The following is a 17,594-nucleotide window of genomic DNA, read 5'->3' as shown; positions in this document are numbered from 1 at the left end:
CTAATATCTTGAATCCTGAAAAGAGATGATTACAGTATAATATGAAAATTAGCATTTTCAAGACTAAAATGTCAGTTGGCAAGAAGCCTAAGGAGATTCTCTTAGGGTATACAAACCTGGATCAGTGGAATCATTTGAAGTTCTTGTGGTGTATTTTCTCAGAGTGTAAGTAGTATAGTAAGTGAAATTGAGTCGTGGTGTGGAAAAGTTTATGCAATGTGTTTACAGTTGTCATCAAGGGTGTTCTACGTGAAATAAGTGAAATTAATGAAATTATAGTTTCATCTATGTTTTACCTGGTGCATTTACCCATTTGCATTGTAACTCCTCAACTATTATAATCATTACATTATATATTTTCAAGTTTAAACAGTACTTGTCACATTCTGCAAGATGTTGTTGTATGGACTCTCACTTTTTTGTAAGAGCAGTTGGATAGAATTTTTATTTTCTTGTTTTTGCACGTTCATTGTGTTGTTAACCTACTACCCTGTTACTTTTCTTTATTCTCTTCATTTGCATTTCTTTTGAATATGGTTTGTTTTTTCCGTACAGAATTAATGTCCGTATTGAGCATGTTACCCACTCCAAGTGCAGGCAAGACTTCCTCACTAGAGTTAAGGAAAACGAGCGCTTGCGTAAAGAGGCAAAGGAAAACAAGAAGATTGTTTCACTCAAGAGACAGGTAATGTAATTGTCTGCTGTGTTCCAGACACCATGTATTTCTTGCTATTTTTAAGAGATGTGTGAAAATATCATAAGTTTTGCTTGCGTTTCCTTTACTTCTCATCCTTCCTGACATCTAAAACTCGTCATTCGACCAAGATATGGGTTAAACTCTGATTTATAAAGAAATATATCTGCTTTGTCAGTTTGTCATGTCCAAGAATAGGAATATAATGTTAGATGTTTTGCAGGAATCGCCAAATATGCAAATGACATTATGGCTTTCACTAAATTTTACTCATGTAATTGCTGCCAAAGCACTCTCTGAAAATCAGACTGACAACAGTGAAAAATGAAGGATATAAAGTGTGGACACTCTACTGCTTGGACATAAATAAACCTGGACACTTTCACCAACAGAAACTTTGTTCTATCAGGAACATCAAGTGACAGGACAACATCTCTACTCTAGCTTCTTAAGAAAGTATAAATCAGGAAAGTGGTAAATATCTGGGGGTATACTTGCTTTGGCTTAGAACCTTTTCTGCACATGTTGAATTGTTTGAACAAGTTCAGAGCCTTGGAATCCCATTGTCGGATGAACTCAAAAGGTGTTTTAATCAAGGATTATGTTTAGTTGCTTTATTAGACATTACCATATTTCTCCAAGTAAGATCCACATGCTGTTTTTGTCAGGGTAAATTATACTCCGCACGGCCTTACTTCTAAATTGAAGTTTCGCAAAACAAATGACCATTGCCTTTCCTCTGTTGCCAGCGCGCTACGCCCGCGAGAACAGCTGATGCAATACGACCGCTATAAACAGCCCTTGTAAAATGTAATACCGTACTCAGAAACACTAATGAATATGGATTGAAAACAAATTCACAAAAACTACACTTACTAATATCTGACACTAATAAGTATATTATTAAGAATAAAAGAGAATGAGGAAATAACACATCACGCATCGCTAATTGCTGGCACAGTAAGGAATCTATGGCCTACAAAGGGAACACTCCACTAATCTCCAACAATATGAAAAACACTAATTACTGAAGGAAAATGCAAAAGATCGCGAACCATACCGAATACCATACACGCTGAGCGAGATACGTTAACCACGTGGTGAATATAAATAATATAGTTGGCAACTAGGTTTCGAGATCGTGCTCTGCCGATATAAATCGATATAAATGGCAGGCTGGGATTGGTTGGATGTCTATGTTTCAGCGCATAATCACCAGAGAGAGCCAAAATCTTCTAAAGCGTCAATTTAGAAGTAGAGCCTTGCGGGGTATAAAAAAAAGAAATTTCAGTGTCTATTTTATCATACTTACATTTTTGTTTAACAAGTATACATACATACATTATCATTAAAGACTGTTATGCCTTTCAGCATTCAGTCTGCAAGCCTCTGTGAATTTACTAAACGTCGCCACAATCATCTATTTGCAACTACTGCTGTGGCATCATTTAGTTCTATACCTCTTATCTTTAAATCGTTAGAAACTAAGTCTAACCATTGTCGTCTTGGTCTCCCTCTACTTCTCTTACCCTCCATGGCAGAGTCCGTTATTCTCCTAGGTAACCTATCCTCCTCAATTCGCCTCACTTGACCCCGCCACCGAAGCCGGTTTATGCGTACAGCTTCATCCACAGAGTTGATTCCTAAATTCACCTCTATCTCCTCATTCCGAGTACCCTCCTGCCATTGTTCCCACCTGTGTGTACCAGCAATCATTCTTTCTACTTTCATGTCTGTTACTTCTAACTTTTGAATAAGATATCCCGAGTCCGCCCAGCTTTCGCTCCCATAAAGCAAAGTTGATCTGAAAACAGACCAATGTAAAGATAGTTTCATCTGTTGATCGCAACTGCGAGCTCACTGCATTAGCTTTACTACACCTTGATTCAATCTCACTATACAGTGAAACCTCGATTCTCCGTTTTTCGAGGGACCATGAAAATAAAACGTACAACACGGGAAAACGGAACATCCGGGAATGAATGAAAACCATCAACAATTTGGCTAAACATCACAAAAATGAAATATGTATAATTATAATCTTACAAAAACTCCTAAACCAAACCAAACTACAGCCCCAGTGGGACTTTGCCAGCCAAGCGACCGCTGTTCAGCCCGAAGGCCTGCAGATTACGAGGTGCACATGGTCAGTGCGACGAATCCTCTCGGCCGATATTCTTCGCTCTGTAGATCGGGGTCGCCATCTCACCATTAGATAGCTGCACAATTAAAGGTAATCACGTAGGCTGAGTGGACCTGGAATCACACTTATATCCAGGTAAAATTGCCTGACCTTGTCGCAATCGAACCCGGGCCCTCTGGATGGGAGGCGGGCATGTTAGACCGCGAAACCGCATTAATTACCGATACGCGAGTTCAAAATCTCGAGACTTTATATTCAGTTTTACAGGGGAATCTTCGTCAGTTTCCCGTGAAAACAACTTTCAGTTCAGCAACTTTGATTAGCCTAGCCAAACTCTTCGAAAAATCTAATAACGCCAAGACAATCGACCACAAGTAGTTTTTAATTCTCTCATCTAATAAAATAAAGCACATTAGATACAAAAGCACCCAAAATGATAGCGAAACCCGTTCATTTCTTAATCTTTCATTGTAATTTGGTCGCCGGTATACTGTTCGTAGTCAGTTTCTGAAAATCTCCTACCGCGCAAATTAGGTCTACATCGACTTTTTAAAGGTTATGTTGAACTCGAAAACATGGTTTCAAATGTAAGTATCGATTCTTAAAAGTTCTCGAATGCATTATATTCAATTCTGCGCGTCACAAATCCAATCAAATTGGAAAGATAAAAGAAATATCAAAACTTCAGAAATTACGGTTATTCGTGACCTTGAGGTCATCTGTAAAGTGCGCTCGCTGCACATGTCAGTACGAGTTTGAAATGATACCAACCATTTAAAATGTAACGTGCGCAAATAAAACGACTGCGGTTTTTTGGTATTTTAACACGAAAACGTAAAATTTCCAGTCTTACAGTAATAGGCAATCCCAAAACCTCCCATGGCTTGCTTTTTTTTTTTTTAATGTAAGGTGCAACATCTGTTTTGATCTCGCTAACATAATCATGTAGGATAATATCAAAAATACTGAATTTGTTTTAAGAAGGAGCAGTTTCGATTCCTGCCTGAAAGCCCAGTTACTCTGCAGTGCCCTGAGCAAAGTGCCGAAAACCTCTTCGGCAGTACGAACGAAAAAAATGTAAAAATATAAACATCTAACCCTGGACATAATATGGACGTTTTATAAGTGCGAACATTCGACGAAACTCGTTCCGTCTTCAAGCAGAGCTGTCGAAATGCACCGTGTCGCCTTGCAATTATTGTTGTGGCCACTTTCTGCTTTATGATTTTGCGAGATTCTCTAAACAATACCACCCGAATGCGATGCTAAGGTGGTCCCTTATGCAAGTTCACCGCCGATCGCTTTTCCAGTACGGGTACAGTACTTGCTTTAATTATCGCAGTGACGGGGCGTTAACGCCAAGATCCATAAATATGCCATAGCCGTCCTTTCGTGAGATACAGTTTATTAAAAAACGATTGATCGAGGATTTAGCGTTGATGGGACTGGAATTTCTGGACGGTTGATCCGGGAAATCGTTTCTTCGAGGAACGGATAATGCGGGACTTTTACAACGTGATTTAATTACGATGCTCGCGGGACCACGTAATTTGAACGCATATTCCGGGAAAACGTATTTCCCGGGAACGGATAATCGAGGTTCCACTGTATTACCATCCTGGGAGAACACACAACCTAAACACTTCAAATTATTGACCTGTTCTAGCTTTGTATCACCAATCTGACATTCAATTCTGTTGAATATCTTTCCTGCTGACATCAATTTAGTCTTCGAGAGGCTAATTTTCATACCATACTCATTGCACCTATTTTCAAGTTCCAAAATATTAGACTGCAGGCTTTCGGCACAATCTGCCATCAAGACCAAGTCTCGTCAGCATAGGCCAGACTGCGTACTACATTTCCACCTAACTGAATCCCTCCCTGCCATTTTATACCTTTCAGCAGATGATCCATGTAAACTACGAACAACAAAGGTGAAAGATTACAGCCTTGTCTAACTCCTGTAAGTACTCTGAACCAAGAACTCATTCTACCATCAATTCTCACTGAAGCCCAATTGTCAACATAAATACTTTTGATTGATTTTAATAATCTACTTTTAATTCCATAGTTCCCCAGTATGGCGAACATCTTTTCCCTCGGTACGCTGTCATATGCTTTCTCTAGATCTACGAAACATAAGCACAACTGCCTATTCCTCTCGTAGCATTTCTCAGTTAACTGGCGCATACTGAAAATCTGATCCTGACAGCCCCTCTGTGGTCTGAAACCACACTGGTTTTCATCCAACTTCCTCTCAACGACTGATCGCACCCTCCCTTCCAAGATGCCAGTGAATACTTTGCCTGGTATACTAATCAATGAGATACCTCGATAGTTGTTGCAATCCTTCCTGTTCCCTTGCTTATAGATAGAATTTTTGCTAAGTATAGCTTTAAAAAAATGAGGGAGCATATTGGACATAAAAACAATAATAATTATTCAGTGCATTAAATCTAGATTCGTCGTTTTTCAAGGGGAGGAGGGGGGGTAGAGCCCGCCTGGTGGCCATGATCGTTAAAAAAGCATGACGTCCAAATGGCCTGACGCCATGGTTAGCTGGTGTACGGTGTGAGGGCATATGACTATGTTGACGATTTGTCCGTCGGATGGTGACTTACAGCATTGGACAGACCCTTCGTGCTATTCGACAGGAGTAGGCTATGTGCCGGCACCAGGTTTCACACTCTCCCTTTCTACAATAATATATCACATCATTCATGTCATCTCATTAAATCCTCTGATGAGGTTGACGTCAGGAAGAGCATCCAGTCATAACTTGCTACGAAGATTCATCTCACTTCATACCCGACCCATAGAGAAATGGGGTGAGGGTTGGACATAAATAAAAATAGGGTGAACGTGATATAATAACACAGGTTCTGTATTTGGACATTTTTCTTTATTGCAAGTTATCGATCTCATTATAAACCGTATTGAGATTTGGTAAAAAAGTTTTATATCCTTTAAGGATAAGAGTCTGTAAAGATCCAAAGATCTCGTAGATTTTGATAATAGGGAACATGCATAATTTTCAAAATTACTTTTTTTGAAAAGTACACCAATGAAATAGTACGTAAACGTATTACAGTGAGGTAAGTTGCCTTGTTTTTCTACCATTTAAAAAATGTTCAAAAGTGCTTTTCCTCAAGGGGAGTGAAACGGCCTCTGACGTAAGCGGCGCGCTGTGACGTCACGATCCAGTACAGCATGCAGCTCTACTAGCCATTGTGCATCAGCCGTTACTGAAAGCCGATTGTTTATTATTCGTGATCGCGAATAACTTCAAAATGACAGAAGAAAGGTTCAAAACAGCACAGTCAGACAATCTATCATGTGTAGATGTTATCATTCTTGAAAAATAGTGACTTTTGTGGCCGCAGAAATTCGCGGATAAAAAGCAAGTTTGTAAGTGGCATCTTTCATATACGTGCAATGTATTGCAACTCATAGTATCAGGATAACAACGAACCTGGATAGAAATCACATCACTTTCAACATTTCCTTCTAGACTGATTCCCATATTAAAGAATAACATTACATTTTCGGGCTTTCAGCATTAGTAAAGTAAGAAATCTGATTCCAGTACTAACATAAACATATAGGTAGCATTATAGTACTAGTCCGCCTCTGTGGTGTAGTGGTTAATGTGATTAGCTGCCATCCCCGGAGACCCGGTTTCGATTCCCGGCTCTGCCATGTAAGTTGAAAACAAATAGTACGAGGGCTGGATCGGTATCTACTCAGCCTCGGGAGGTCAACTGAGTAAAGAGGTTTCGAATCCCACCTCAGCCATCCTCGAAGTGGTTTCTCGTATTTTCGCACTTCTCCTCCAGGCACCTAAGGCCACGGCCGTTTCCTTCCCTCTTCCTTGTCTATCCCTTCCGATCTTCCTATCCTTCAACAAGGCTCCTGTTGAGCAGAGCAGGTGAGGCCGCCTGGGCGAGGTAATGACCCTCCTCACCAGTTGTATCATCATACCCAAAGTCTCACGCTCCAGGACTGCCCTTGAAGCGGTATAGAGGTGAAATCCCTCGCTGAGTGCGAGGGAAAAACCAAACCTGAAGCATAAACTGATTAAGAAAGAAAGTAAGAAAGAAAGAAAGATCATAGTACTATAGGTCTATAATCTATCATTCCCGATAAAATATATATTTATGGTTGGGGCAACTGTCCTACCCACTTCCGGGGCCCATGAAAGAGAAACATTAAATATCTTGGTGGAGGGAAAAAGTTACTCAGATTATTATCCAAATCAGATACTAACATAAAGTAGAAATACGCTAAGTGCTTCTCACAGCACACTGTGTTATTTCGTCTGCTAATTCAGTCAACCTGGACGATGACATCAGACCAATGAGATCGCGTACTTGCGTGACGTAACATTTTCGTACTTTAATTTAGATTTTTATCATGTCTGGAGTTATTATTTGTACATTCTGATCACATTTTTGAATTCTGCGTGAAATTTTGAATCAGATTAGCATATTTTTAATTAAAACCCCGGATCATGCATGTTCTCTATTGAACTTGTGATGGGTTCAAACAAATCTGAATCTCGAAGAATGGTTACGTTTGTAAACAATGACTCGAGGACTATTAAACCATTATTTCATAAATTCAAACTTAATTTACTGGAGTAAAGATAGTGAGATTAGTCACTTGCAACGTCGGTAGTTGTTGAAAGAGAAAATCCCTTGTAAACCTGTGACTGTAGGGATTGTGGTGCCAGGTCTCAGGCCTATTGTATTATGTTAACAGATCTATCCGTTTCAATGTCTTGGGCGTAATATACTGTAGGTAAATATTTATAATATCCGTGGATAACAATTTGCGGATGCGGATAACCATTCACGGATGCAGGTGCAGATGAAGTGCGGAGCGGGTGTGGATATTTTGTATATCCGCGCTAAGGAAGATAAGGTTAACAACTAGAACCTTTTTAGATTGAAATTTAACAGAGATACCAATAAGTTTATTTATCATATTTACAGTAAACCGCCTGCCGCACCTTTGACAATAAAAAGCGGATCCTTGCATCCCCATTCCCATAAGCAGGCAACATTCTTCAGTCTAGTTTATATGGCTTTGAATATTCCACTTTCCATTGTTAAATCAAAAAAAAAAAAGAACTGAGTTACATTAAAGAACTAGCGATGCTGAATGGCTTTAAATCTGAAATGATTAACAAGATTATAGGTAAAATCAAATTAAAGACTACAACTAAATTGGTTCCTGACAAAACCAAAAATAAATTTTGCTACTTGCACCTGCACCAACCCTGCCATTTATCGCATCACCAAACCATTGAGAAAGCACAATGTCAATATTGCATACCGGACTCGTAACACAAACCGTAACATTTTTATCAATTCTAACCCTATAAATACAATTTACGGCAAATTCTCAAACCCTGGAATATACAGGCTCATGTGTACCCATTGTAATTTTTCATTCATGGGGCAGACAGTCGTAGTTTCAGAATAAGATACCTAGAACATTACAACGCCTTGAAACATAGAAAACACTCCGCCGTGAGTGTTCACATGAGGGATATGGTGCACACTTTCAGTACCATTGACCAAGACCTGTAAATTCTTAAGTATGTAAATAAAAGTAGTTTAACCCAATCACATAATTTGACGACCCTAGCTCGTCATAGTTATTAGTGGCATATGAATCAAATTACGAGCTCTGCTCGCGGCTATGCACAGCTGTACATCAATCCATGTAGTTCGGTCACTAACCCACAGACACCACTTCTATGCATTCTGAGCTGAAGTTTACACATGTGGCTTTGGTTTTTCCCTTTCACCGGGTTCTCACACACTTCCGGAACATGAGATAAGAGAATCTTTTTCCATATAAATTCACTCTTGTCAGTTGCCATCATGGCGTCAAGCAGATGTGCTGGTGTTGATGAAGAAGGAATACAGAAGCTAATAGATAGTGTTTTAGAGAGTGATGTTTGTGACGACGAAATAGACCCTGAAGTCCTTAGTTCGAGTACTAGCATGTGTATAATAGTTCTGATGACACGGAAAGTGATGCAAATAACGACAGTGTGCCGAGTCTTTCGAAACGAGCTCGTACGTCGGCACAAACTAACTTGACTGACTGTAACTGGACAAAACGTGACAATAAACCTGTTGTACATCAGTTTAGTGAATACAGTGGGGTTAGTGAAAACTTATTGAAAAAGTTTGATACGCAGCCATTATCTGAACTCTCAGTTTTTTGTGAATACATGGGCCCTTTGTTTGACAAAATATCTGTCGAGACAAATTCAGTTCGTTTTTCTCCTTCTAATGGTTTGTACCATACTTCGTTCTTCTCCAACTCTTGTAATACCTCCTCATTCCTTACCTGGTCATCCCATTTCACTCGTTCTATTCTCCTCCATACCCACATCTCTAGTGCCTCCAATCTTCTCTCATCTTTCTTTCTCATTGTCCAAGTCTCTGCGCCATACAGCGCTGTGCTCCAAATGTAACACTTGTCTTTGTTTAGTGGCCCACAAAATAATTTTGATTTTTTCCTAAAGCCTTCTTTTGCTATGGCAATTCTTTTCTTAATTTCTGTTGTGCAATACATATCATCTCTGATCATACTTCCCAAATACTTGAAGTTACTGACTTGCTCTATTTCTTCTCCTCCTATACTAATATGACAACTTCTACCTTTTCCTCAAATTATCATACTTTTGGTCTTCTTCTTATTAATTCTCATTCCATATTCTTCTAGTTTCATGTTGAGTTTATCTAACATTTGTATCATTTCACGTTCGCTTTCTCCCATCACAACCATATCATCTGCAAATCTTATACATTCTACTCTCCTACCTCCAACACAAACTCCACTATTTCCATTAAAACTTTCATTGATTATTTCTTCGAGATAGATGTTGAACAGTGTCGGTGATAAAGAGCAGCCCTGTCTTACACCTCTTCCTAATACAATTTCTTCACTCAACTCATCTCCTATTCTCACTCTTGCTCTCTGGTTTAAATACAAATTCTTTATTAGCCTTCTATCCCTCCAATCAACTCCATGTTTCTTCAGGATTGTCATCAATTTGTCCCATCTGACACAGTCAAAAGCCTTCTCAAGGTCAATAAATACAGCATAAACCTTCCTGTTTTTCTCTATGTACCTCTCTCCTATCACTCTCAGAAGTCCAATGGCGTCTCTTGTTCCAACTCCTCTCCTGAACCAAACTGTTCTTCACCTATAAAGTTATTCAGCTTTCCATATATCCTTCTGTTGATTGTCCGCAGTAAGACTTTGGCTGCATGTGAAATTAGACTCAATGTCCTATGTTCTTCACATTTTTTGCTGTTCTTTTTCTTTTCCATAGGGATTAAGATGATTTCGCTAAAGTCCTTTGGCCATTTTCCTCTTATGTATATTTGATTACATAATCTAATCAACTCCTTTCTTCCTTCATTATTTAACGCTTTTAACAGTTCAACAGGAATCTCATCTATTCCCATTGCTTTTCTATTTTTCATCTCGTTCAGTGATGCTTCGATCTCTCTTCTCAGTATGGTTTCCCCTTTATCATCCTCTTTAACCATATCTTCCTCCTCTAATTCAAGTTCTTCTTCATTTGGTCGATTGTCCCGATCATATAGCCATTCTATGTATTCTTCCCATCTTTTCATTATTTCTTGGGGTTCATATATCATTGTGCCATCTGTAGCCTCTATTTCCTTATTGCTGTTGTTCCTTCTCTTTTCTCTGAATACTATATTTGTTGCTTCTTTGTACATCAAAGTCATATTTCCCTTCTTTCTCCAGTTGCTCTATCTCATCACACTTTTCTGTCAACCATTTCCTCTTTGCTTTTTCTGTTTCTCTTCTTAATTCATTATTTAACTTCCTGTAGTTACGCTTTCCTTCTTCTGTATTTACTGTTTTCCATTTCCTGCGTTCCTCCATTTTACTTATCATTTCTGATGTTATCCATTCCTTCTTTGCCCTTTTCCTCTCCTTGACTCCAAGCGTTTTCTTAGCTGCTTCTTTTATCCCATTTTTAAAAGTTTCCCATCTCCTTTCTACATTTTCTGTTTCATTTCATATTTCATATTATTGTTACAGTACTCATCCTCTAGTTCCCTACACTTGTCTCAATATCAATCAATACTGACCTGCATTTAGGGCAGTCGCCTAGGTGGCAGATTCCCTATCTGTTGTTTTCCTAGCCTTTTCCTAAATGATTTCAAAGAAATTGGATATTTGTTGAACATCTCCCTTGGTAAGTTATTCCAATCCCTAACTCCCCTTGCTATAAATGAATATTTGCCCCAGTTTGTCCTCTTGAATTCCAATTTTATCTTCATATTGTGATCTTTCTTACTTTTATAAATGCCACTCAAACTTATTCGTCTACTAATGTCATTCCACGCCATCTCTCCGCTGACAGCTCGGAACATTCCCTACGGGAATCAACATCTACATACCACTTAGTCGAGCAGCTCCTCTTCTTTCCCTCAGTTCTTCCCAGCCCAAAATTTGCAACATTTTTGTAACGCTACTCTTTTGTCGGAAATCACCCAGAACAAATCGAGCTGCTTTTCTTCGGATTTTTTCCAGTTCTTGAATCAGGTAATCCTGGTGAGGGTCCCATACACTGGAACCATACTCTAGTTGGGGTCTTACCAGAGACTTATATGCCCTCTCCTTTACATCCTTACTACAACCCCTAAACACCCTCATAACCATGTGCAGAGATCTGTACCCTTTATTTACAATCCCATTTCTGTGGTGTAGGTCTTTCGAGTTGATACCCAATAGGCAATCTGAGTATCCATGAAAATTAGGCCCTCTACTTATGATGAATTCTAATACTGAAGATGTCACACCCAGCCCCTGAATCATCAGAAAAAACCACTGGAGGTTAAAATCACCGACCTGTCTTGAGAATCAAAGTTAGGACCCCTTGGACTGAAGGGCAGCGCACTAACCTTTTAGCCATGGAACCGGCATTTTAACCTTGTAATTACCTAGAGGCATCAAAATATTGGAACCATGTTATAAATAAACTAAATAATAATTATAATGAAATAAATAATAATAAAATCAAATGCATTAATTTTATGCCGTTTCTTTTCACTTTTCTTTACATCACGTTATAATTGAAAACCTTCAAGGTCGGTTCTCTTGTTACAGATTAATGCTTTAAGTGGATATTATGGCAATAACCTGCATTTTCAGCGAAATACAAATGATTTGTTAAAGTTGCCATTAATGCTTTCACAGCCTTTACAGACATGATACTGTGTAGGCTTTTGGGCTTATGCCGTGTCAAGAAAATAAGGTGAAATTCTTAACGTTTCACAGAGAACTGTGCTCTGCGTCCTCAGAAGAAATCTCGACTGTCCACGAGAAAGGCTTCTTAAACAATGGCACTTTGAATTTGGACATAATAGAAGTGGAAATGGTACGTTCATTCGCCACCAGATGGCCCCCAGGACGTGGCACGCCACTTCCGCACAAGCCCCTGGTCCATCCACCCTGCTTCCTGCGCTCATACAATAACACCATTTATCGCCGTAAGCCGTATCTGTCGGTGCAACAGAGGAAAAAACCAAATGGCAACAAGTGCATTACTTTCTGTTGCACAAGCTACGTCTGTGTTGCCACACATTTTTCTTTGAAAATTATATACGACAGGTTTGCGTCCAATGCTGTTTCTCATTTCCTCCAGTCCTATTAATGATACATCTCTCCACCTTTCTTGTTTATGATAGTGTCTAAACGCATCTGGAAATACACAGGAGTTTGATCTGCACTTCCAATATGTGGAATGATATAAGAATTTTTCGTTTGCAGCAGGAGGATGATGATGCTTATTGTTTAAAGGGGCCTAACATCGAAGGTCATCGGCCCCGCAACAGTATGACGAAGTGCTGAATATTCAGTGTCATGTCGGTGATAGGAATGTGGAAGACAGAGTGGTATTGTTACAACATAGGCTTAATCCACTATGCCTGAAAAATGTTTCAACCCACGAGTGACTTCCTTCGATATTATATATGTTGCTTTCCATGGCAAATTGGAGTCATTAAATCTCTGTTCATACAACAAAATCAAAATATTATTTGCTCGTGACGTGCTTAAATAGCTTTTCTTTGAAAGTAAGCCATAATAGTTTCTTGCTGTAAGTGCTCTTCTTTTTGGAGTTACTTTCAGAAAAATATTTTCCCTCCAGTCTTGGATGCAGCATTTGACTATCGCAACAGTTACCTATTATTTCTATTTTCAGTTTCTCATTCACTGTAAATGATTGTAGCTGCTTTCCTTTTCTGGTATTTATTTCAACCTGCAGTTTATGCAGTTTAAATGCACGTGTTGACTAATCACTGAAAGTACGTGTAGTGGTGGCAGGAATGAGAGATAACTGTGTTTTATGATATCTCCCCATCCGATCTCCAAGTGTGTTTCATTGCCAGAACCTTTAAACAGTTACGTCACAGTTTTGAACACACTTACGGCGCTATTATTTCATAAAATGACCAAGTTGGCAAATGCAGTTGGTGTTGCATTGCTGTGCATTTGGATTTGGAGAAATGGTTGGTTTGAACCCCTCTGTTGGCAGGCTTGAAGATGGTTTTCTGTTTTTTCCCATTTTCACACCAGCCAAATGCTGGGGCTATACCTAAATGAAGGCCACAGTTCCTTCCTTTCCAGCCATAGATCTGTCCTGTCCAATTGTCACCGTAAGACGTATCTGTCGGTGCAACAGAGGAAAAAACCAAATAGCAACAACTGCATAACTTTCTGTTGCACAAGCTACGTCTGTGTTGCCAGACATACGTGGCATAAGGGAAGGCTTATTTTCACATGCAAGCCTATGAACCCTTTATGAAAGACCTACACCCCTAGTTTTTGGTTGGCATTTCTTTAGAAAATGTGCAGAGGTTTAGTGGGCATTTTATTCAGGTTTCATGTGGATACTCAGATTAACATCCAGATGTTAATTGTTTGAACTTCATGATATCGTGATTTATCTAAAGGCAAGTTCCTCGTCCTTTGTTTTCGTGTTTGCCGTCTCTTTTGTTACTCCCTCTTCCCACAGTTATGACCTGTCATTTTGTTGTTTGTCTTACTGTATGTTCCTTTTCATGTTCATACCCTATATGACTTGATTTGATTCTTAGTTGTTCCTTTCAAATACTTGCATGTATAAATATACATTTATTATTTTTAATTCTCTTTTTATTGTTTCAGCCTGCACAACCCCGAGGTTGCCATATCGTGAGTGGTAAACAAGAACCGATAATGCTTGCGCCAATTGCGTATGAATTTATTGCATAAGTCATTTGTGTACGTTATACAGTAAAATAAAAACATTTTTGAAAATCTTGTTTGCTGTATGTCAAGACTTTCATCCATCTTATTCCCATTTCTTATAAATCAGTTATGACTGCTTTATTTTGCTTGGCCTGTCTATTAAAATAGGGAGTAATCACAAAGTCACTAGGAGAAGACTAGTATCATGAAATCATTAAAATGGAAAATTAAGGAAGGGTCCTCACTTTGATTTGAAGGTTTCAGAATATGTGTGAACAGTAGGCTGACTTTTCTGCTGCTCACATTTCATTTTTTCCAGTTATCTGTTAGTTTTATCACTACCTGTTGCATTCATTGTTTAATTCTAAAACTTCAAAAACTTTTTTTTTTTTTTTACCTAACTGCACGAATGCTGAATAAAAGATGTGTTGAAACTCTGAATACTTTTTAAACTGGTAAGTCAAAAGATTTTCATCTACACATTTAGGATGTGTATTCTCTCAGATTGGTAGTGAAAAGTTACCACACTATGCAGGGGATGTGGGGACAAAAGATTCCCTGCAATCCATTGCTAGACTCCCCAGTAAGCTGCAGAAGCTGTGAGAAATAAAATATTATAGTGTATAACTTTGATTCCCTGCATATATTTTCTCATGTTACTGCAAGTGTATCTGGGGACTGCAAAGTGCATGGAAGGGACAAATATGTACAGTACCGCACTTCTGTACATTTGATTCTATTTCTCTTTATTTTCATTGGAGGTCATAGTTGCTTTAAGTTTGTAGGTAGAACTTTGATGTAGTGGTGGGCATTCTGAGACAAGGTCTCGAGATTTCTCGGGCTTTGTCGAGACTAGCGCAGGCACTATTTCTCGCGAGAGATCTCGAGAGCGTTGTCCCCATATTGTGCGGCGAGCAGCAGGTTGTAGGCCTACAGGTAGTCGTAGCTGAATGTTGTTTGTGCTGAGTATGCGAATAGCCAACCACGGGCCTTCCCCATTTTGTAAATACGTGTCAACAAGCGAGTAGGGCGTTCATTTCTACCGAGGTATATTTCAACGCAGTATAACATAATTATAAAGGATACGCATTCTGGCATTGTATGCATTGTTAGGTACACGAATGAGTGGCTTAAGTACAGAACCTGATGGCTACTATAGGTACACATACCTGGATACTAGAAGTATGTATTTACTATTCAAACTCAAGACGAGGCAAGGTGTGCCTTGCTGCATGTGCAGCCACCATTACGCATGAGTAGAATGTGTAATCTAAAATGCTTCAGTTTGCTCCAGTTCTTTCGACAGGTAGGTGTACATCGTTATCAGACCCCACATTCAATATCATATTATGACCCCTGCTTGTGTTTGCTGATATTTTGGTGACGAAGGAAATAATTCCTTACAATGTTATAGAGTATTCCCGTCATAATTAGGTACTTCGATATATGACGTGCAATTGTGTCTAGTTGTATGCAACAACTTGAAGACGATGTCCGAAATGCAACGTAAGTCGTGGATGTCGGTTATTTTGAAGAGATGCCACATAGCAGCTCGCTGTGTTATTTATTCAAAAGAAGTAAAATACGTCGGCAGAAATACTTCTGGGATGATCCGACTCTTAAAAACGCGTAATATAAGTGAAGAGGGATAGTCACGGAACACCTCCGGCCCGGTCTGAAACACAAGAAGCTACACTGCTGACATTCATCACCTCACCACCACTTCCCCGTCCTTTCATTTTCAGCACTTAGAGCAATAGCTTTTAGGATCCCATGGGAACATAGATTAAGGTTTTAATGTGCTTGCTATCCAAATGTTTTCATCTAAGCTATTTGATACAGCTGAAGATGATCACTAAGTGGTCGAAACATGTCCTGTGTTTGTCTTTATAATCCTGCCAAAGGCAAGAAAGGTGGTATTTTAAATTTGTTGATTGAACTCATCAGTGCGGTCATGAAGTGGACAGCTTGCAATCTATGTATTGTTGCAACTCTATACAAAGTGTAACAATAAAATACAGCCAAACTTTCAGGGCACATTACTCACATGTAGAAGAAAATGTGTTATCATATGGGCATGGGTCCGGAAATGCTTTATTTCCATGTTACAACTTGTTTTGTACAACTTTACATGCCATAGTACATTTATCATGGGAAACACAGGAACAGGACATACCAGCATACTACACGAAAATCTTTCGCGCATAAATGTTTAAAATGCCCTCCGTTGCCATTGATAGATGCATCAATACACCGCAGGGATTCTACTTGTGAGGGATGTTTCCTGAAAAATTGTCCTACCTTATTGTTAGACCCTATATAAGTAGTGAACTTTCGTATCGATAAAATTTTAATAATTTCACCCAGCGAGGGCTGTACGGTTTGGGTCACGTAGCTGTCTGCTTAAATTCGGGAGATGATGGGTTTGAACTGCACTGTTGGCAGCCTTAAAGATGGTTTTCCGTCGTTTCCCATTTAATTAAGGCCATGAATATGTTTCACAAACTTATCACTTTTGTCTTAACAGTAAATAAATAGTTTGCAATATTAAAGTTCCAACCTTAGTACATCTCTTATGCCCGGTTTCTGGAATGGTGAGATATCTTTCCGATAGCTATTGCTTTGTTACAGCTGTCGACTCGATAGATCTTCGCTGCGTTGCACATCGGAATAACAGCTAACTTATCGAACTGTCAACTATTGGCCCATTGATCAAGTTCCATAAATACACACTAGATGCCACCCCCTCGTACTGCTTTGTTTTTGTGCATTAGATTTGTTCCCTAGATTGCCAGGCTCATGCGCACAAGTAATGCATCGTATTTGAGCTTTCTGAGCAGCTCCTATTATGCCCTCTTTGCCATGCAACGAGAAATTGGTATTCGACTAGTTCTTCCAAACGTTGGTGACAGTTTCGTGGTGTTTTAGGACTGTCAGAAGAATTTGACATTGTTTGAGGATATCTAATGAAATATGCACACCAGTACCACGTGTCACGCGCGGTCCTGTTTGCACTGAGCCTTATAAGTACTGTATACCGTACCGGTATCTCTTCCCTGTTATTCCAAAATATGAACATTGTTTGATCTCTGTATAACGATATATATCGGGTAATTAACATAATTGTATAACCTGTTAGTTCCTTGTAATGTAATATCGTTAATTAAAAACAATCCCACGATAAAAGTACCGGTATATGCTCACTGTCAATGCAAGTAGACCTGCAGTAGGCCTACTAGGATAAATGTGTAATTATCTGTTATACTCAGTTACTGGTACCAGTGCTTTTATGGACACGAATGCAGTCACAGATACAAATATGAGTCTTAAAGGGTATGGTAATTAATATTCGATCAACGGGGTACAATGGAAAATTATTTGTCACAGGACGCAAATTGTCGCCTGTAACCTCTACCAAACCTATGCCAGTATATTTGTTTAGTCTCAATCTGTCTTTGA

General features: G+C 39.1%; 1 protein-coding gene across 1 annotated transcript in view; it reads left to right on the top strand.

Moving 5' to 3' along the window:
• The window catches only part of RpL21 (ribosomal protein L21), a 49,332-nt gene extending 35,124 nt beyond the window's left edge, over positions 1-14,208 (top strand). Inside the window, exons 4-5 of the mRNA XM_067143654.2 lie at positions 556-685; positions 14,073-14,208. Coding sequence (XP_066999755.1) covers positions 556-685; positions 14,073-14,159 — 217 coding nt within the window. The 3' untranslated portion in view covers positions 14,160-14,208. The remainder of the gene's footprint in view (positions 1-555; positions 686-14,072) is intronic.
• Positions 14,209-17,594: the final 3,386 nt, after the last annotated feature.

Source organism: Anabrus simplex, chromosome 3 (genome assembly GCF_040414725.1).
Source record: "Anabrus simplex isolate iqAnaSimp1 chromosome 3, ASM4041472v1, whole genome shotgun sequence".
NCBI lineage: Eukaryota > Metazoa > Arthropoda > Insecta > Orthoptera > Tettigoniidae > Anabrus > Anabrus simplex.
Note: the sequence above shows the minus strand (reverse complement) of the source record. Positions and strands in the feature narration are given on the sequence as shown.